A 23,129-nucleotide genomic window follows, 5' to 3' on the forward strand; every position below is an offset into this window, starting at 1 on the left:
AGTAATTTGGATGGTTAAACTGCAGTTCTGAAATACCAAAAGAAAGGTCAATCTTGAGGCAATTGTAGGGCTGGCAGGCCGAAAAAAATGGCAAAAATGAAAACATCTGGCAGATTTACTTCGGAAGTTTTTGCATTGTCTCCTTGCGAGTTTGTCTTTGACAGTATCGTCTTGTGACTAGTTAAGTGTCTATAAGGAAGAGCTGCAATACAGCATCCTTGGTTGAAAGGGCTCCTGGATGGCCCGGCAGCGACTACGTACTAAAGATTGGTCTAATAAATAAATACCAGTTATGGGAACGGTGTTTAGTTCTCTTATATATGTATGTTGGTGCCACTGTGCAGCCTTGGGGCCCCCAGAGCCCCCACTACGGCATATAATCATGTTGTAGTTTTGGCATCTAAAATCCCAGAATTTAATTTAAGTTTTAGTTAAAAATATGTGCTACAATCAGAGCAGTCTTGTGTAGATTGTGCTGATAACAGTGCCTTGTTACATCATGCAAATTGGAGGTAGTGTCAATCAATCAATCAATCAATCAATCAATCAATCAATCAATCAATCAATCAATGTTATTATTATTAGACATTATTACAATTACAAAGAAAATGTAATACAGAAGGAGGTCCCAAAGTAAAAACTGTCAGGGGGACCTCCTGTTATAACATGTATTAAAATATAGAATATAGGATTAGCAACGAAGGTAAGAACAGCGTGAAAATACAATCAACATATTAGAAGTAATTAATGAAACATCTGGTAGTTGAAGATCACACAGAAATGATCAAGAATAATTATATATTGAAATACACGTGAAAGTACGAACATTAGAGTAATTGAATAGGAGTATATAATGATTACGTAACAGTGCGCAAACCGACAGTGCAACAAAACTAATTTACAAACGGCTAATAATCTCTGAACATAAAACGAGAAAAACAATAAAGCATGGCTACATAGTAATGAATGTATACACATGCACACAAACACATACATACATACATACATACATACACATATATGCATGTACATATATACATACACATATATATGCACGCACATATATACATACACATTGTGGGAGATATGGGGTTCTCCTCCGTACTCTTGGGACAAAGGAACGACAACACCGTAATGCAAACAATCACAAGGGCATTTATTGCACCTTTCATAGATCAATGCCTGCTAGCCGAGTTGCTATCCGCAAAACATGCCGATGGGCGCGCGACAAATCTAGAAGTCCGACTCACCGAGCGACCGGATAGTGAGCGAATATGTTCGCCCCATGCTGGATCCCAACGCCTGGTCGTTCGCGTGTACGGTCACGCGAATGGTGGCACGTTCGAAGGCGGCCACGCGAGACAGTCTCGCAGAAGCATGGTCGCAGCGCGCGCGGAATGTCCACGCTGTTCGCCGACCCGCCGGGAAAGAGGAAGCGCCTTGTCTTCCGGCGCCCAAGTGACCTCGCCTGTCGGCGGCGTTAGCAGCTGCGCAACACTAGCGCCATCTCTCGCACTGCGCTTCAACCACTCCGACCGCCGCGGGCGCCAGGCCACGCGGCGGGCGAAGCCGCCCTGCAGGAGACGCGCTATGCGGGAAAAACATCAGGGGACGCGCGAGAGTCGCGCATCCCCACAACATATGGCAGGCTGCTTTGCTGCTGTGCCCTTCTCACCTCTTTTCCTGCTATGGCGTTTTTTGGCAAGACGATCACGGTGGGGTGGCAATGACAGCCCCACGCGTGTGTCCATGATATCAAGTGGCCGCAACCTTCGATTTTTGTTACTTGTTGAGGGTGCCTTATTAACAGCTTCCAGCTGCAGTACATTTGATGGGTGTTTTGAATTGGTTGCAATAAAAGATACAATTCATGGTTTGTTTCCCATTTGAGCAATTGAAGCTTCATACCATCGTTATGGAGTCAGCAGCTGTGTAAAACAAGAAAGAACGACAATTTTGTGTCTGTACTTTGTTAAAGAACCAGCAACTCTAACTAGCTAGTTTTGACCATTCTCATTGCAAGAATGGCCGAAATAGTTTGAAATCTATAATGCCACACTGACATGCTGGCTCTGTGGTTTAGTTGCAATAGGCAAGAAATGTTCGGTCTTCATTTTCCTAACTAGTGATCAATCCTCCACCCAAGAAATGCAATAGTTTGTGTCATTTGTGCACTTGGGGTCTGTACAACATACCTTAGGCAGTGGCAAGCATGTGAAACGTACAAAACTCTACAGGCATTGCATGTGCGTCCTGAGTGTCTTTCATGCGTCGCCTATGTTTGATGACATTTGAAATTATTATGACCTGCTTCGTCCATTCATATTGTTTATCATTTTTGTGCAATATCACTTGATTTCAATTCATATATAGCATACAGTGGAATCTCGATAAACGGAAATAGCTTAAACAGAACTGCCTCTTAAACGGAACGCCATCCTCACGGTTGGTTGGTTTTGTATTCATGCAATTGTATTGCGCTTTGTCTATCAGTGAATGGAACTCCTGATAAACAGAACCAATTTCCCTGGTCCCTTGAGGTTCCGTTTAAAGAGAGTCCACTGTATGTACATACAGTTCACAACACTGGTAGTGTTGTGCTTTTTGGAGTCAGCCAAGTCAGCGTTTGTGTGAATGAACAGACAAACAAACATTACTTGTTGCAGCCTCTGATGGATCACCATGAGAATGCACCAGAAAGCCCCGACTCCAAGGAGGAGCATGACTTCTTCCGAGAGCACGAGGAAGCCTTGGCGGCCCAGGCAAGCAGTGCCCAACAGCAGGTGTGCGAGCCGGGCGCCTTGTTCCAGCCACCACCAACTGAACCCATCCAGGTGACTCCATCCCTGGCTGGCTCGGCCCTCGTTGGCTCTTCAACGCCCTCATCTTCTTCGGCCCGGAAGCCCCAGCGGAAGCCAGGAAAGGGCCTTGGAGCACAGAAGGTATTTTTTGGGGGTGTAAAGATGGTATCTCGTTTAACTGCCTCCTTTAGCTTCAGCGTGTCTATGGTGAAGACGTAGAGCAGGAAATTATTTTTAGCAGTAGTATTTATTGTATGAGCAAAGGGAAGGCGAGGGAGATCCTGAACTTCATAACTGTCTCATTCTATAATGAACAGATGTCCGGCATGAGGTGAAACAGCATTACATTCATCGTAAGGTGAACTGTGCTGTCCTCATTTCTTACCAAGTCTGAACTTTGTTTTGCTAGTTGAAATCAACACCTAAGCTTTACCGCACCCAAGAATGGGAGGCAGAGAGCGAAATGGATAAGTAGAAGGTATGAGGTAAACACGTGTACCTTAATGTGCATATACTTTAGTGCCTTTTCTGTTTTCTTTCTAGTCCTCGTCTTGTCTTACGCTACCATACTCATAACAAACATAAGATAATAGCACCTAAGCACAAGCATGTAATATTAAAATAAAGGAGCACATGCACATGCATCCACACACAGAGAGAATGCCACCTGACAAGCTCAGATAATGTGGCTGCAAATTACTGACCATCGGCACTTGAAGGAAAGGCCGATCACTGGCTCCTCCATAAGCAGGTGACCATAATTCCATGGGAAAAAGGCATGGACAAAGGCTAGAAAGGAAGTGAAACTTGCTTACCAGCATGACTGGTATTTAGAGCATTGGGTTTATAGAGACTTCTAGTCCTTGCACTCAAGAAACAAGTGATCTGGAATGGACTGCTTTTATGCGAGTGCTACTGAGGCTTTATTTTTGTGCAATAACAGGTTGCTGTGCTTGATGAAATGCACTACCGGATGGCAGACATTTGCTATGTTAGCTTCAGCCTGACTTAATTATATTTACATGAGATGCAACACAAAAAAAGTGGAGGACGCTTAAGCTTTGCCTTTATATGTGGAATGCGGTAGCATTCGGAGAGATTCCTGACTGCTTCTCCCTCTTCCCGGCAACTGCAGCTTATGTAACCGTAATGTTTAGCGGCAAACGCTGGCGGCACGAAAGCAAGCTTTCTGGTAGAAAATCAGGCTCTTGCGTGGGCCGATCTCAGAGGTTGTGCACAGTCACGCCAAAAAATTTTAATATTTCAATCTGAGAAGATTTACCATATAAAGCATGCGCTGTTGGTGTTCTCTTTCATGACATTTGTTTGTGGGCTGTCGGGCTCAAAATTCCAAGGAATAACTTCGTCAAGAATTTAAGACAAGGTATGAGCAACTTTAGGGATAGAGTGATGTGGGAATATAACCCGCATATACCGCATGTCATTTGACAAGGTGTGGCGTATACATATACCTAAATATATACAGGAATTTTCTCTCACGGGGACGCCGGCACCAGGCTGACATTGGATTTTCTGCGACAAGGGCCCTTAATACTATTGCTTTAAAATATAACTTAATTCTGATGGGTAAGAAACACTGTTATTTAGGATTGTGGGGGAAGTTGTAAAAGCATGCTTTTGAAGCTATTGTACTGCTGCCTTTTGTGCGGGTGAACTTTGTTTTAAAGTTGATTTTCAGGCTGCTGTACTGGCATTTCTTTTTTTCTGTCCATGCTGTCATACTGTCCAGCAGATTTCGCTTGTTCTGTGCATGTTTGAAGGAGGGGGTCGTAGTGTTCCTTTGGCTGGCCTGATGTTTGCTTATTTTCTATAACTGCTGCTAAAAATGATGGCCATAATGTCACTTTCAGCACCTGCAATCACTTCTGGTGCTTGCAGTATGCAAAAGCGTGGCCGTTGAGATTAGTGCCCGTTACTCTGCAGGAGCCGTCACTGGAAGGTGCAATGTGGGCAACGCCTGCAGACTTATTTATTGTGGGGAGAGAGCATTTGTTTGCTGAACTGTTGTGTGTGAGTACACAGTGCACATGCTGTTTCTGCAGTGCTTTAGAACGGGGCCTCATGTGACTGAACAGTGATCAAGAGGGCATTATGTCAATGTCCAAGCAGCCTTGTTGAAAAGGTCTGTTTCTGCCAATGGGTAAATTTAAGCTCTGTATGCTATGCATGTGCAGGTCAGCGCCAACTTTCAGGACATTGAGCGTGAAGCACAGAAGGCAGATGAGATGCGTGCGGCCAGTGCGAGCCAAGCCAGTGCCAATCAGGCAGCTTCGAGTGTGGATGCAGAGGAGGCTGCAAGACAGCTTGCCTCGATGCGGCTGGCTTACAGAGACCTGGACAAGGACATACGCAACAAGCAGGTGAGTGTTAATGGTCCATAAGTAGTGCATTGCCACACAGTAAAACCTTGTTAATTCGACCCCTATTAATTCGAAAAATCAGATAATTCGGACTCGTCCCCTGGTCCTGGCAGGCATATGCATTGTTTAATGCAATCAAACTATCTTTAATTCAAGCGTATTTGGCCGCAAATTGGTTCATTCGGACAACTCTCAGAGTTCAGTGTGCATGGAGCGCCACAAATGTGCAACACAAAAGAGCGAAAATGGTGCTAGCGGTGGAGTCTGCATCGCCTCAGTCATCAGTGGAAATTGTATGTAAATGCCAGCAGCCGGAATGCTTCATTCCTATTTGGGCCTTTAAAGCCCTTATTCTTGCATTTACCGCCACACACACAACACCACGTTGGCCGCGTGCCTTCATAACTGTGTAGTCGCCATCCATGGTGGTGTTGATAGTGAGAGCGGTTTCGTCTGCAGCGGTTGCGGCAAATGGTACTTTTGTTTTGACTCAGTGTGCGCATCAACCACATGCCTTCAAGACTATGTAGTTGCCATGTGTGACAATGTCGATAGTGAATGCGGTTTCGTCCATAGTTGTTGCAGCAAACGGTAGTTTTGTTTTGACTCAATGCATGCGTCGGCCGTGTGCCTTCAGAACCGCAAGATCGCAGTCCATATTGTGTTGATAGCGGCGGCGGTTTCGTTCGCAGTGGTTGCAGAAGACAGTAGTTTCGGTTTGACTCAGTGCAGTGCTGTTGAGGATGAAGAGCACCAGCTACATTGCAATAAACGGACTATCTGTTGGCGACCAGCTCACTGGTGAAAAATAATCGGGATGAGCTTGCAGTAGTGAAAAGCGTATCTTAGACGGAAGACGCGCATCGTGGCCACGCAACGAAAGAAGGGGTGAGGTCTTCACTGCTGCGACTGCTAATCAGTCACGAGGTGACAAGAAATGCAGCTTCCGCACCGCTTTTGAGAAAAATATAATATTTGCTGATTCATTCAATAAATAAAAGCTTGTTGACAAAGTATGCATTTGTTTGTTTTCTTGATACCGTCAATCATTCGACATCCGGTTCTGACATTTATTTTAGTGCCGTGAAATCCGAACTAACGAGGTTTTACAGTGCTTGCATGAAGGTGTAAGGCGACGTACATGATTTTTTTCGGGAGGAGGACTTACCAATCTGGATTGTGAGTGTAGGGAAATTTTTTTTCCCCCTCTTTCACTCTTCAGTATGTGGGTTAGCTCAACCACCAGACACCTGAGCTGTGCAGTAAAGCCATCTTCTCAATGTTGTAGGGTGACTGGCATCAACCTATTCACCAAAGTGCGCTAAATTAGCTTCTTTTGATATTGTTTTGCGCACAAACTTGGGACAAAATGGACGGAAGTTGAGACACACACAAGCGCTTCTATGTGTCTCAAGTTTCCGCTCTAAGCACTAGAAAAAAGATGCCTTACCAACAAGGCCAAAACTCAACATAAATTAGCAGTGGTGACATTGAAAGCGATGTTGGAATACTCAATAAAATGTTTAGATGCATACATCCCTTTTGATTAAAGAAACCACAAAACTGGAAAAAGATGACCACTGGCAATAGATGATGGAATGAAAAAAATATTAACATAAAGCGCGAAGAACACAACACTATACAAAGAAATCAGATGGGTAGATCATATTTTAGCTGAGGTTAAAAGGTAGAAGTGAAATTAGGCAGGTTATGTAAAGTCTAGAGCAGATAATCGGTGGTCTGTTACAATAACAAAATTCCGGTTCCAAGGGAAGAGGAAAGCAGTCGAAAACGGCTGAGGAATAGGCGGTGGAACGAAATCGCAGTCATAGTAGGAAATGAGCTAATTCAACATATAAGTAATTGGAAGTGTTGGTGGATGCCTTCATCTTGCAGTGGATGTAAGTTAGCTGACGATGTGATACTGATTGTGATCCCCTTCAACCAGGTCGATCCTCGCAAGGCACAGCAGATGGAGCGACTAGGCATGGGCCTGGGCGGTAGCGGCCGTGCCGCAGTATCGCACTCGGCACTCGCAGACATGCGCACCATCGCACAAGAGACGCCTCAGACCGCTGGCGGAGACCGATCAAGCCACGATTTTCTGAGTGGCACAGGCTTCTTCTCTTCGGGTGGCTCGCGAGGTGGTGGCTACGGCAGCAGCGCTGGTGACAGCCTGTTCGATGACGGGCCATCCTCACGGCCAGTCCCGTCGTCACTTTCCTCCTGGGACACTGTCACCACTTCTCCAGACAGAGACGAAAGGTGAGCCTTGCAAATTGACAGTGGACAATTTAAAATGTTGTTTTTTAAGCAAATGGGAACACACGTGCAGGCAGAGTCAGAAGTGTATAGGGTGCAGGATTTTAGAAGAAGCAGAATATTTCCTGAACATAGGCATGCAGCCTGAATTTTAAATGTTCTATGTGTACGTGTGTACATTACTAGCTTAGTATTGTACTGTTTGAATGGCTGTAAGCTAAAACTGGGCTGACATTTGAATTTTTCGCACTACATGCATGTCATAAACTTTTGAAACGACCTGTGCAAGAAAAAAGCATTATCTTCACTGCACATGCTCCATGAGCTGTTGGGTTTCTGCAGCTTACATGTGCTTTGTTAAGCACCACGCGCCAGCTCGCAAGCAATGCGCGCGCATTAACCTACATTATTTGGCAAGCTTTAACATGCACACTGTTTAAGAAATTGCACTGTCGAACATGGCGTCACTAATGGCTCGTGCTTCAATGCGAATTGTCCCAACGGCCGTGCTCTCACCATCGTTATTCATCGGCAAATGGCGAATTAGGCTTTCGCTTCCTCTTAGCTCACCTGAATTGCAAGTCATGAGCATCTGGAGTACCCCATTTCTGATTCGTTTATGTGATTATGCGATTCATAAACCTGATGAGCCATATTGCTATGGAAATGCCAGGAGGTGCATTAATGGATTGCCTTAGATTTGACAAGTTTGGTACAAAGCACCATATTACAACCTGTGTGCTAGTGTTTTATTTATGTTTGTGTTCATGGTTGTTAAAGTAAGTCTTCAAGAGATGTTTGCGCTGTAAGGTCCCCCAGAGTGCTTGCATTTCTTGCATTTAACATGTGTAAGTTACTGTATGCAATTCTAGAACTGCCTAGAGATGAGTGCAGATGCCTTTATTATACACAAGCTTTTGTGAACACGTTGCCCAACAACCAACTTGCAGTGGATACAGTAAAACCTTGTAACTACGATAACCACATTAACTTTTCAAAAATACCCTGCTGACTGCTTATAGTTTCAATGTAAAAAAAACTTCAGTATTATGAATTTCAGAATACTAAACTTTTCAGAATGACAATCATTATTCAGTTTCCGTGTCATGTTAACACCTTAGTACTATGAATTAATGTTACGAAATCATGGGATTCTTAGATTTCTGTGTATCCTTCGCAGCAGCCAGAACAGTAGGCTAGCAGACGACAAGACGAAAAAGCGGACACTGCGGCGCATGGGTTCAGAAAACGTGAGATGGCCCCAAAGGAGAAAAACACAGGACGGGACCTTTTTTTTTTTTTTCGATTACGGTAGTGACCACACTTCAGGTTTTACAAGTGCATGCTCCGCCCAGACTACCCAGACAAAAAGAAACATTGCGCCTAGGAGGCAACATGGAGCTTCCTTTATTGGTGCTTTTCTTGGTGTCAGTGTGTCTTATGTGTATGCCACTCTTACTATACACGGTGCTTCAGTGGTACATGGTGGCAAAATCTATGGACAATAGCAACAGCACAGGACCATAACTTTTGGGACACAGTTTAGTCATTCTCTGCTGTTCTCTGCATGTCTGTTTGTTTTTCTCAATTGTGATAAATGCGTAGCTACTAACTCCCAAATTTTTCAATAATGTTTATGAATTTGGGCTTGAAGTTCTATAAAAAATAAATTGTCCCCAAAAAAGTTTTGCTCGTTAGTCTACAACCATACACTCAGAAGCCTTCTGATTGTGAAAGGGCATCAAAGTAGTACCTGCTTTAAGAAAGTTTATTCAGAGAAGCTTGTGAAGCAGGCGAAGTTTTCAACAGCAGCTTTGCTGGAAAACTGTATGATGCTTATCGTATTGTGCTGCCTTCTCTCCCCCCCCCCCATCCCCTCAGTGTTACCTGCTGCGGTGGCATTGTGTATATGGTGTTGCACTGTAAGCACGAGGTCACGGGATCATATCCCAGCCACGGCGGCTGCACTTCGATGGGGGCACAATGCAAAAATGACCATCTCCCGTGTATTGGGGGCACATTAAAGGTCCCCTGGTGGTCAAAAGTAATCCGGAGTTCCTCACTATGGCGTTCCTCATAATGAAATCGTGGTTTTGGCATGTAAAACCCCAGAATTCAATTCAATTCCCCCCTAGTGTTGTGTCCGCGAGAGTTGCAGAAATTTTAAAGTTCATAGGTTGGGCAGTATCCATATATGCTTCTTAATCACAGTACCCTGTTATTGAATGTGACCTCGCTGTTGACCCCGACAGTTCTGGCCGCAGTCGGCATGTGGTTCAACAAGGACCGGCAACCGATGAAGCCCGCAAGAAGTTTGGAAATGCCAAGGCAATCTCATCTGACCAGTTCTTTCATGGCTCTGCAGACTCTGATGTAAGTTCCTGTTCTATTGTGATGTGCTTCATTTTTTGCTAGGCCTATCTGTTTGCTTTTTGTTTCTGTCATGGTATGCTGAGTGGGACAAAGGGCTTTTTATTACGGCACCCATAGAATTTCCTACCAAAATTACCTGAGGGAAATGTAGCACTGCAGTTACTCAGCCATCGTGGGAATGATCAAGGAGGTTGGAGTGATAGATCATGTGCATGGATTTGTCTACAGTTTGCCTTGGCTTCAGTAAGAAAGCAAACTGCAGCTTCCTTTATCATTCTTTGTGGTTCGTGTGTGTCACATGCCAGTTGCACAATTTCTTACAGCAGTGGAGTGTTTAACGTTGACAACTGCTGCATTCCATCATCTTTTCAGTATGCGTGTCACTAGGTTTGGAGCAGTGCACTCATTATGGATGACTGTTTTAGATATGTTGTAGAGCTCATGTATTTTGTAATTTTCTGAAAACAATATGATGGTGGCAATACAATAGAATATTAGGGATACAATTCCGCCTGATGCGAATTTTGGGATGATACGAATTTTCCAGAAGTCCTGGCCCGAGTTCATTACCTTACAATGTGCTAAGTTTCGAATTTGGCGAACTGCCTTTCGTGCCATGGTGGATGGTACGGACAATTGAGCCACCGCACGACTTGTGAGGATACCCCGGTGCACCGATAGTGCCAGACCAGCTGTTTTCAGGCTGGTAGAGCAATCATGCCGATGCACCCGTCACATTACTGTTACCAGGGTAACTTACATCACTTTGCCTTGACTCCACTGACGTCTGTTTCCGCCGCCCCTTCAAAAAAAAAAAAAGAGAGAGAGAGAGAACAAAGAAAAAAGAAAAAGGACAAAATCTTTTGGTTTGCGCAGCATCATGCAACTTGTTGGCCATTTTCAAACACATTGCGACTTTATCTGGAGCCAGCAATCACACGTGACCTGATCTTGCCTTGCCAGCAAGATCAGCGGCATTCCCTTCCATGAGAAGCCTTATCTCAGTATTCCACATCCATGCCACGCGTTCCATTGTCTTCTGCACCCGATGACAATTCGAAACTTTTCTACCTTTGCACCCATTGGATCGCACAATACAAAGTAGCTTTGCCGCTGCAAAGAAAACAGAGTCCTTGATCTTGCACAAATCATGTACTTATCACCATCAAGCAGCAGCTAGCATGCAGCAATGAAAGAAACACGAGATAACCAGGCAGACCTTGAAATGTTGCCCCAGAACAGGCAAAGTGTGCAGCTCGCTGCAGTAAAAATGTGCGCGAGACAACCGTGCCAGTGATTAAATTCGCAACTGCCGTAACGTATTGTGAAGCCAGTTTTCCCTTTTCCTGCTCCCTTTTGTTACATTTATCTCTGCATGGAGAATTATACAGTACTGCGGCTATCTGAACCTCTTATGTTAAAGACAATACCAAGATGGGTGGGCCCGTGCTGGGTCACGGAAAAGCTGCGCTCGCATGATTGGCGGTGCAATAGCACATCCTGAAGCCAGATTTGCTTCCCGTTTTTGAAGACAACATACTAAAAAAGTGCAGTTTTCTCAAATTCTGCAGCATATTTTGCCATGAGATAAAAGAAGGTCTTAGAATTTCAGAAGACGACATTTAAGAAATATGAAATTTTTAGCGATATTGAGTGGGAATTTCGCCGTGTCCACCTTAATTTCCTTATTTCCTTTTTTACGTTTTTGGGTGATACAAATTTCAGGTGGTATGAATTTTTTGCGCCATTCATATTTAATATAATTCAGATTCTACTGTATACGGTTAATCATTGCCGTACAGCAAATTTGACAGAACAATACAGTTGGACCTTGATATAGTAAGCATGGATATAATGAAGTAAATCTAGAATGTTTCTCGCTGGTGTCAGCATGTAACGAATATATGCTTATAATGAATATAGGATATATAACTAATGAATTTTTTGTGTGAGATGCAGTCCTGTTATAGAGAGGTTCAAAGATATCGGGTGAAATCGAGCAGGTTGTTTGACGTTTGAAGCCAAAGGGGTGAAGTTTACAGAAATCCGTGTACTATGCACCATTCGCATGCTGGATGAAGTGCTACACTGGCAGAAGCTAGATGCTAGCACCAGATTGTCTGCTAGTGATTTCAGTATGACACTCCATGATGGCAGGGGCTTAGGTGAATTGAAGGCCTTATACCTAGTGCATCATAAGTGATTGTCTTTTATGTCTTGTAACGCACACTGCATAAAATCACCTGAGGGAAGGCTTTACTTCCTTTTTGCCTGCAAGAACTTGCAGTGTGCTTGTCAAAAAAAAATTTCATTCTGCCACTGCTAATAGTAGGACTGAAGCACGGAGGATAACGAAAAAAAGCTTTCAAAGGAGCTAAGAACCAGGCTATCGAATGTTTGAATGGAAAATGACTGGCATATCAATAAAGAGATTGCATGACTAAACAGAAAACACACGTGGATATTATTGCATTTTAGAAGGTTATTGTGAAGAACTTGAGTTATATCGAGTATATGCCATGGTGGCTTAACAGCTATGGCATTGTACTGCTAAGCACCAGGTCGTGGTTTATGTGAGGATTCTCGGTCGCACTGGCTGCATTTTGATGGAGGCAAAAAGAAAACACATATGTACTGTGCATTGGGTGCACATTAAAGCTCCCCTAGTGGTCGAAATCAATCTGGAGTCCTGCATAACGGTATGCCTCATAATGAGATCAGGTCATGGTTTTGACACGTAAAGCTGCAAAATTTATTTCATTTTTAAGTTGAGTTGGGCAGGTCATGTATTGTGTAGAAAGGACAAAATGTTGGTTGATTAGAGCAACAGAATGGATGCCAAGAGGAGCGAAACAAAGTTGAGGACAGTAGAGAATTGGGTGGTGTTATTAGATTAGCTTAGAGTGATGCAGTCACTAGATGGGTTTGGCTGATGCAGGACAGGGCAGTTGGAGATTGATTAATCAATCAGTCAGTCAATTGATCAATCAATCAATCACTTTTTATTTTTGCCTTTCAGTTTCAGTTTAGAGCATAGAGCATACATAGAGCATACAATAACATACGTGGCAGGATAAAAAAAGCTTCTTTATCGTAGCGTGATCGAGTTCCTGCCACCAGTACAGCAGTATTCATGCAGGAAATCACACATCGCTTCTAAAATTTCGATGTTCAGAGTTACCCAACACATCTATACATCTAATATTTCTGTAATGTGGAGGACACACATTAAGCAAAACATGATAGTTGGGATCACTATACTGACTAAACACAAAATAAATATATGTCTATAAAAAATTGGCTCGTAGTAGAATTCGGAGAAAGAAAAAATTAGGTTAGGTTAGGTTACAGTGCAATCATATTTACACATAGAAGAGTTAAGTTTCAATACGATCCTGTAAAAAAGCTGTAATAAAAGAAGCATCATAAAAATGATAAACTGATCTCTTGAAAAGGCCTTTGTCGCACAGTGGACATAAATCAGTGTTGTGCTGCTGCTACTGATGATGACAAAACATCTCAATTACTATTATAACCCTGCGTATGCTTCTACGCTGCACTGTGTCATACCACTGTACAAGCTGAGCTATCCTGAGCCAATTTACATCTTTGCAAACCTTAATCACATTAAAGACAACAAGGTGAACGGTGATTTTATCTGTGTTAGTAAATTACCATTCTAAAATAACAAGAGCACCACTCTTGTTATGGGAGGAGGCTTGGTACAACAAGACGCAAAGACGAATGACACTGCCACTTTGGAGTTGCCCCTAGTGGTGTGCAAATACCGAATAGTATATTTCTAATCGAATATCAAATGAAATCGAGGAAAAAAAAATCTGAATTTCTAACATTGGAAAATTTAAAAGGACCCTGAAACGATTTTGATGATTTTATACAAACGTACTGAGTCATTAGAGTAGGTCCTTCTGATCATTAATTGATGCATCTAAGTACTCCGTGTAAAGCGTGTAATTTATTATAAGGTTATAAAAATCTACGTCACTGCTGATCACAGCACACCAGATCACAACTGAATTTTCAGCTGCCCCTAACCATTTGACGTATATTGCCCTAATGACACTAGCAGGGCGAGCTATTCGATTGGCTGTCCAGTGTGCGTCATCGATAATTTTTTCAACTTTATTGTGAACAAATGTTGTTCATGGTAGTTGGAATGTTAGTTAATTTGTTTCTACAAGATGAAAGTAACAGAAAGAGAATGGACAAGAAAAATTTCTCACTACACTTGAGCACTTCCGTCACAAAGCATGTGTCGTTGGCTTGTGTTACAACATGCTGTGTGTTGAGAGCTCTACGATCAGCGTTGATCTCAATCTTTATTTTCGCAAGCACCATGGCTTGCCCTTGTTAGGTTGTGGGCCGCAAACGTAGCAACTGGCAGTATGTCAAGTTGCGACATCACGTCCCTCTGCAAGGCAGCAGATGAGTGGAGTGGCTGCAGCGCATCTAACTGTCACTGTCCAATAAGCACCAGGATTTGCACGTTTTCGGCCGTCACTTTACGCCAGAGGATTACAGTACTGCCATAATAGTGTTTCGCGTGTCCGCTGTTCGGGTAAACGAAAGTGGACTGGGCCTGGCCATTTGACCGTGCCGTTTTACGGTATGAGCAGAGGTGCAAGCGTGAATGGTCTGCATGGTACAGCCACCTGGTGGCAAGAGCTCAACCAAGCACAGTAGCTGTAATGAAGTCTATTCTAGTTTGCTGCTGGTTTAAATTTTCTTTAGAAGTGTAATTGTGAACACATTGTTTTTGCAAATGTATAAAATGTTTTATACTTGGTTAGAGCGATATTAGCTCTTTGTTTGGCTGGTTAAGCTCTGCACCACCAGGTGGCTGGACCGTACAGACCGATCAGGCAACTCATGTACGTCTACCATAGCATCTATGCTAAAGCTCCTTCATCAGCTTGAGTTTCCTCTGCCCACCTGTCGAAACGCCCATTTCGCCTGTGATTACCGGAATACCAGACACGCTCGGCGCGGAGCTGTAATGCTTACAATGCTTAGCTGCTCGGTGCTTCGATAGCTCTTGCTTAGGGTCGATTGCCAAGCTGCTGGTGGAGAGGTTGGAGAGGTTTTGTGCGCTTGCTCCTAGAGAACCAGAAATAAACGACACTATGTGCCATCATGACGTAGAGCCAGTGAAGGCGGAGCTTAACCCCGATCGCTCGGCGAACAAGTTGAGAAGAAAATGCATGGCTATGGAGGAGGGTAACTTGTAATCGTCCATAGCTATCTTAATATGAGATGCTTCACACAAATTGTGGTGCGAATGATTAACTGTGGCTATACCCTAAGCATCTATAAAATTTGTCTGAACCGTTTCAGGGGCCCTTTTTAACACAAACTTTTATAGTTCCATATTTTGCGCAAAAAACACGGTGCTACACATGCTCAGGAGGCTCAGGACACATGCTCAGGACACATGCCCCCCCCCCTCCTGTTAAATTTTTTTCTTTTTTTTTACGTACGCATCCATCTGCCGTCTGTGTAAATGTGTCTGAAGTCGTCGGGGGTTAGCGTGCTGTCCTATATTTTCGAGCCTGCCATGTAAATAGAAAGCTAGTCTTATGATAGGTTGCTCAAAGCTACAGAAAGAGACCATTGTGTGCTTACGAAAGGCATTTGAAATGAGAGGTCACTGTGCAGAATTTTAAAGATGGTGGCCATGAACAGTGGTCATTTCAGGCACCCGCTTTCGTTGGCAAGGTGGTTTGTTGGCTTTCTGAGGCATCATGTCACTACTGTGAATAGATCTACGTTGATTCGGTACGAAACCATAACTTTACTTGCCGACACCCAACAACACGTCTCCAATTAGGCCTAATGGGCTATTGGCCATAAAGGAAACTCGCTGCTGGCCGACCAATTCCAAGAAATCTTGCCGAGCCCCAACATCCCAATTACGAGAAAATACTTCAAAATCAGTAATGTCACATTGACGTACCGGCACTGATGTTCTGGCAAAAAATAATAATAAAAAAACTTCGACCTTCATTATCCTTTTGAATAATCAAACTATTACAGAGAAATCAACAAAAATAGTTTTGTCATAATACTTTATCAGTCTAAACTGACTTAGCATTTCTCTTCAATGTCCCTTAAACCCTCTGAGGGTCGAATTTTTTTCCCAAAGACTATGCCCATGTGGTCACTTTTTTTTATTGCAGTTTCCTGTAGTAGGAAATGATTGAAAACTCATGAATGCAGCAAAAATTTATTGCAGGCAATAATTTGTCGCATAAACACTTTGCTCGCACCAACATTAGACACACAAATACACCCTACACAGTAAGAGATAAAAAAAATATCTAGTGAAATTTATGGCTATCAACTTGTTGCCCCAAAAACACATTTTATTAGAAGAAAAAATGAGTCGGAAGGAGAAACGCTTGAGCAGTTGCTGTGAGAAGGGGCACCTTGTGCGGCCATACCGAAATAACAACTGCACGCACCCCAGTGCAAGCGAACTGCAACCGAACGAAGAGCCGTACCCGAAGGCAAAGAAAAAGAAAACTGATTAGCATCTGTGAACTTTGGCCGCAATGGGATACGGGAAATGCGATAGTGGCGGCCGTAAGAACAGTTGCACCTCCTTCATGCATGCCTTGGAGGTAGCAGACGACGCACTCGCGAGCACATTGTCGAGCATGTGAAGGTAAACAAGTCGAGTTGTGCGCACCGGTAGGCAGAAACACAATTTCAAATGACTTTGGGCAAATATATATAGAGATGGCAGCACCTTTCAACAACCAGTAGTGTTGAATATGCGCGAAATATCAAACATAAAATCGGTGCCATATATGTTCGGCAAAAACCCTCACAGGGTTAAGGTATATTCACAAAGCATCGCCATGAGCTACGATGTTTATGCATTGACGCGCTGAGAGCTTTTTCTTTCCTTCGTCCTTGTTCCCTGCATTTGTAGTTTGAGAAGAGGGCCCAGCTGGCACGCTTCGAAGGCTCATCTTCCATCTCTAGCGCCGACTACTTCGGTGGTGGACCAGGTTCGAGCAACATGTCACACTCAAGCAGCAGTCTGTCGGGACCGAACCTGTATGAGATTCGAGAAGGAGTCCGAGACGGAGTCACTAAGGTGGCTTCAAGACTTTCCTCGCTTGCAAATGGTGTCATGAGCTCTCTGCAGGTGAGTATGCTGCAAAATGGCAGCTCTAGGTGTGCTCTCTTCGCATGCTTCGCAAAGGCATTACTGTTATTAACCCCAAATATAATACGCACAAAGTTTTACAGCAAAGCTGTTAAAGGGAGTTCCACAGCTGTTTCAGTGTGGCTGTGAGGGCCAGTGTGCTACAAGATGGTCGGTACCAAATGTTAATGAAAGAACAGCCAGAGTCCTGAATGTTTGCTTTGGAACATATTTACCATTGATTATAAAGTAAGAAGCTGCCTTGCATATACAGTTGAAACCACTTATAATGATATTCAAGTGCCATGAAAATTCCATTGTTATAACCAATATTTCTTATAACCGGGTTGCATGAAAAAAAAAAATCAGAATGGGGGATGGCATACCTATTCCTAGAAAACTATAATTGCGGGGAGGTCAGTTCTCCCCATCATCTTCCTCCATCCGGCTTCTGATTGTGTTGACTCGTTTAACTGTTTAACCCTGCTTCCTGCGCGCTGTGATCACATGTTAACAAGCCGCGGCTGTCGGCGTTCAAGAATGGCAGTGCTGTTGACAACTGCAAACAGGGGTCACAGGCAGCAAGTGACATAAGAGCTCCTCCGACACATCGCTTTGGTGGCCCCAAAAGGTGCCTTCTAAATGATATGGAGAGGTGCCTTGGCAGCATTTCAGCTTGAGAAATCCAGAAGAAACGCCATTACGTAATCGCCACAAGCATCTCGCCACGTACTTCCCACTGGCTTGCACGAGAAAACCACATGTCCGTCAGCCTTGGCTGCTTTACGCGAAGCTTCCCGACATCATTCTCCAAGGCATCCAGTTGCTCCACATAGTGAAGCGAAAGGTCCCTCGCGAAAACAAGCCCATGAGGTACTGAATCATCTACAGGACCGCCTGCGGGGACAATGTTGAGGCAGCCTGCCATACTGTGTCAGCGCTGCCTTCGTGGCCGTCACTGTCACTATCCGCTGCAAGCACGTTCACAACGATCGCTTCATTGGTTACAAGTGCTTCATTTCCCTATCTATAGCAGTGCACTTCCTTTTCATCGGCAACATTGTGCATTGCCGATGATCAGCGGTTGGATCAACCATGTTCTGTTTCAGCAGCGAGTTCAACGAGGCTGATGAACTACGTGGCTAAGAACGACTTCGACGCAACCAACAAAGACAAACATGAGCGAATTAATCCATTAGCATAATTGCACAGAATGAGGGCCCTGCAAGCAATCTGGGAGCAGCCCCAGCAGCGTTGAGGCAGTCCATTTGTGTTTTGAAGGGTGGCGCGGTGCAGAGCTATGGATGCAGCCCATTTGTGTTTGGAAGGGTGGAAGGGCAACAGGGGAGGTGCATGCGAGGCTGGCGGGCATCTCTCGTGGAGAGAAGTGCGCGGTGGCAGTTGGGATGGCGGGCGATCATGCAGCGGCTCGCATTTCACTTTTTGTTTTTTTTTCTTTCAAGGATTTCGTATTACCTTTCGGCACGGACACCCAGCAGCTGGACTTCGTTATAACCGATAATGCAGCATGGGGACATTATAGTAGGTGGGTTATTTCCGCATAGAAAACATACAAAAGTTGACAGTGCAGCAGTTTTCATTGTTACAACTGATATATTGTTAAAACCGGTATCATTATAAGTGGGTTCGACTGTATATCACTCAAATAGACAACAACTTACTTGCTGATTTTCTTCAGTTAGTTATCCGCTCATAAGTTTAGTTTTCACGTTGCATTTTACTGGCTCCTGGTTGAAGATCAACTAGGAGTTTTCATGGCAGCAGCAGGGAAAGGTGAATGCGTAGTGGTGCAACGCAGCCTGCGTGCTGCGTTCAAGTGAGGCTGTGAGCCAGCAAACAGACCCACTAGTACTTCTGAAGGGTGTGAGCACTTGCATTTACAGCTTTGCTGTCTTTCATGTATCAGTTGTCAGGTTGGCATGTGTCTGTGAAATAATCTTTTCTGTTGGTTTGCAGTTCAAAAATAATGTGCACCGAAATAAGACGCAGAGTAAATTTTTAAAGAATTAGAAAAGCATGGCTCTCCAATTTTTCAATCGGAAGAAGATGAAACCTACAGAATCTTTTACAGAATGGAAATTTTTCAAACCTGATTTCTGTAGTTGCTGTCGGATGGCTCTTCAATAGTCTATGGCCCAACCACAACATGTTCTTCTCCGTAGGCTCCTTTATATTTGATATTTGACGTTCCTCGAATAACTTGCAACAGTTTCCAAAGAAACAGAGGGTTATGCATCACATAAGCACCTGGCCAGTTTTTACTGCGACACATGCAAGTCTCCTGAATGCCAAAAATATGTGACTTGACTCAGGTGCTGCTGGCTTAGCATGTAAAGTAGCTAATCTCTCAAATGAGCTTTTGTAATGAACATGGCATGTCATGGCATGTCATCATCGCCAGCCTAACTGTTTTCTGCTGCCATTTTGTCGCGACACTGGCGATGACTCTTGCTCTCGCTATAGAAGTGTGGTTCCAGTTTTGCATCCAATCGTCCTTCAGTGGACAATCTGCCGAGTTCATTTGTGTGTTTGTCATGTCGTTGGTGTCATCGTTTTGTCTGAGTGTCGTGCATCCGGCATTTGTTCCTTTACTTGCTAAATGGTTAGACGGTCTTCGGCAACCTCGTTGTCTGATGTTAAAAATTTTTGCTGCTCAGAATCATCAAGCAGCCTCATATGGCACCCTTGATATGAGTGCCAATGAAAGCAGTGATGAAGGAGTGCTGGACAGTGACAGTTATAAATAAACCTGCAATCACTTGGCTTTCAGAGCAAGGTCAATTTTGGTTGCCAGGGGTTGGAGATTAGGTGCATGCATTGACCCTACTTTCGTTTATGCAGTGACACCATAACGATGGCTGAAATATAGACTGACCAGGTAGCATGCAAGTATGTGTACGTGCAGCAATGCGTTTGATGAAATTATTAACATTATTCTTTTTTTTTTGCCCACTTTTACAATAAAGCCACTTATTTTCTGGCAAATCCGTTACTTTTGACTTCCAATTATTCACACCTTTAGGCAGTCCTCACCGAGTCTGTAATATTGGTCAGCGACAGTATAGCACAGTTTCAAGCAATGTTTGCCATTGCTTATGCAACGTCGCTCCTGTGCTTTCGATAATGTCTATTGTCGCACAGGTGAACAACCAAGTGGCCACATATTTTGAAACGTCTGATGCAGAGTCATGTAAATATCGTGAAATTGATAGTAGTATCTCTAAAAGTGATTGCTCGAGTATACTGCAGGGTGTCTACCAACTGGGAAAACCGGGAATTCTTAGGGATTTTGAATACTCTGTAAGTACTCTGGAAAAACTGAGGGAATCTGCTTCTATCAGGGAAAACTAGCTGTCATTTTATTGAAGGGGAATGAAAGTTGCCCTAATGCTGGATCGAATAAAAGAGAGGAATCGTAACGAATTGTCTTTGACGCTGTGTTGTCGGCTGTAGGAGTTGCCAGCGTACAGTAAACGACCGATTTTCCAGACGCCCAATTCTTGGGACATGCCCGAAAATGCGGACGGCTTCGCGGCACCACCACGTACCCCACAGAGTCAATGTATAAGAATGTCTGAAACTTCGCATGCAAGAACCCTTCGCTGTCCAATTTTTCGGACATTTTGCCATGACCACAGGTCTTAAATGGCATTAATAAAAGCCAACAACGCCCTTTTGATTATCTCATCGCCTCGAACTGGCACTTTCGCAGGCAGATCCGCTGGTAGCCGTAGTCACTACCGCGGCAACGCGAGGCCTAGCTGCTTCGACTTTGGTATTAAGGTTGTTGCCATTTGATGCTGTGTTTTTTTATTGAAAGAATTCGCCGCTGTAAGCAATGGCACCGACTCCGCCTCTGTAATCCTTGCGATTGGCTTTGAAGCTTTAGAAAGCACAATGCGTTGCATAATGCTGGTTCCTGAAAGGCAGCTTCGCTTCAGCACAGCAATGTTACATGGTGAAACATATGTGAATTGTTGCGGTGAAGCTTAACAAGCGTGGGAAGAGGCAATTGTCACGGGGCACAGTACATATTCCCTAATTATGCATGCATGCACCCGCCGTCTTCTGTCACAGTACGAGCACTGATGTGCCTAATAAGTGTATTGGCAGGCCTTCAGAGCTTTTTCGGACGTGCCTGCGGCGCTTTGAGCCTTTAATGCCAGTAAAAGACATGCATTCAATTTTTTCGGACATTTTCACGGCCCCTTAAGGAGTCCGAAAAATCGGGCTTTGGCTGTAGAACTGACCAAGAGGATACTTCACATGGTCCATGGGGTGAACGCGGGGCGGAATCAGGACGAGAACACAAAGAACCGACGCATTGAGGAATGAATGGAAAAGGAGCTGGACCACCGCTTCTTTGAAGGAGCTTGAGCTTAAAAAACAGTGTTGGATGACACCGAGATGCAGGTGCCCCTCATCCAAACCAAAATAAACTCTTTAAAGCAGTGAAACGCAACACTGAGGCATTGTGCCCGGGCTGAGAGTATGTCAGTACAGTTGATGTTGACATTCCAGCTGCTGACAGAATCCCACTTGTGCCAAAGTTCGCGCCTAATACCAATGGGCTTGCATTCAGTTGATAGGAATAGCTTGTTTTCGAAAATATTTGCTTCTGTGTGCATCTCTTTTGATTTGTATTTGGAAATGTTCAACTCGATTTGCAATGGGCTTTACCATTTTTTATTTTGAAAATATTTTATTTGCTGTGCATATTACTAAACCCTCCCTTCAGTTTCCTATATTGAATAAGATAAACACTACTCCTTACTATTCAAACTGGCTTAATTCATTCTTTTATTTTATTTTTAGCATGCTCACTTGAGTGACAGCATCGGGCGACATGGTGGCAGCCCATCTTGACATAAAACAAAGTTCTGTGTCTCTTGGGGAATTTTGCAAAGGCACTCAGGGAAAACCTGGAGAACTCAGGAAATTTTAAAAATGTCAACTTGGTAGAACCCTGTACTGCCTTGTGTGCTTGGTATCTGTACTCAGTGAAGTACAAATGGTGACAACGATGCACTGCTTTCATTATGGAAGCACATTTAAAAAATGTTTCCTTTCTGTGGAGGTAAATTCTGCATTTCTATTTTACTCATGAGGTGCATGTTACATTCAGGTTCACTTTTATTTGCTTACTTTAAGCCCGCAAAAATTGGATGCACATTAGATATGGTGGTGTGTTAGAATTGTGTAAATTAACATGAAAGGAAGGACAGCATGCTGGCCAGTGAAATTGAAGACTACAGCCTACGATAGTGGTAGCTGTGGTGATGACTGTCCCTAGCTACATTTTCTTGAGTAATGCTGTCTTTTCAGCACCTTGTCCCTTTCCATGGATATAAGCACAGTACTAAATTATAAAAATTTACGTTTCTTAAATAAATATTAACTTCCCGTAAGCTTTCCTTGGCATCATTGTGTTGTCTTTGTGTGGTAATAAAGAGCACATCCTAATTGTACCAATATTATTGACTTCATTATTATTTTCTTTTGTGTGTGGTATGTATTGGCTTGGTATTGTTCTGAACACAACATGAAGTTTCAATTGCAAAGTAGGCATAATAAAGGTGACAGTAATGTCGGTATTGATTCTGCTGTGTTGAAACTTTTTCAGAGAGGCAGGCATTGGGTGAAAAACACAAAAAAATGTGACATTTTTTTAGTATAACGATGTGGTATGATGCTAAGCTCAGTCAAAGGTGTAATTAAATTCTGAGACAGCATAAACCATGTGGACATTTGAGTTACACTCTCAGCTCTAACCAAAAAATTTGAAATAAGTATTTTTTTATTTTACCAGTGAGTAAGCTGGGCAGAAAGGCTTGTGGGGAATGTTAATGAGACTGCACTTAAATATTGCACTAATGGCAATTTGGTCATTACTACGTATGTGCAGTAAATATTAGGCTTTGACTGCTGTATTTTACAGTTTCTCTTTGAACCTTTATCTACCCTTGATGCCCTCTTTTTCAAAACTACTTTGTCATTCACACTAACAAATATTCTTCTTAACAAGGCACTATAGCAGACAAGGAATGAGAAAGGGTCTTAGTTCACAGAGGTCCTTGTGGTAGGTCCTACCTAACCTGGTTATCTGGTTATGTGGGC

At 43.5% G+C, this 23,129-nt stretch overlaps 1 protein-coding gene across 2 annotated transcripts in view; it reads left to right on the top strand.

Annotated features, from left to right (window-relative positions):
• Positions 1 to 23,129, top strand: part of ArfGAP3 (ADP-ribosylation factor GTPase activating protein 3) — a 34,013-nt gene that overhangs the window by 8,880 nt on the left and 2,004 nt on the right. For both annotated transcript variants that reach the window (XM_050192777.2, XM_050192775.2), the window contains exons 4-8: positions 2,667 to 2,942; positions 4,997 to 5,182; positions 7,131 to 7,447; positions 9,697 to 9,817; positions 16,773 to 16,991. In XM_050192777.2, the coding sequence (XP_050048734.1) occupies positions 2,667 to 2,942; positions 4,997 to 5,182; positions 7,131 to 7,447; positions 9,697 to 9,817; positions 16,773 to 16,991 (1,119 nt within the window). The remainder of the gene's footprint in view (positions 1 to 2,666; positions 2,943 to 4,996; positions 5,183 to 7,130; positions 7,448 to 9,696; positions 9,818 to 16,772; positions 16,992 to 23,129) is intronic.

The sequence above is a fragment of the Dermacentor andersoni genome, chromosome 10 (genome assembly GCF_023375885.2).
Source record: "Dermacentor andersoni chromosome 10, qqDerAnde1_hic_scaffold, whole genome shotgun sequence".
Classification (NCBI taxonomy): Eukaryota; Metazoa; Arthropoda; class Arachnida; order Ixodida; family Ixodidae; genus Dermacentor; species Dermacentor andersoni.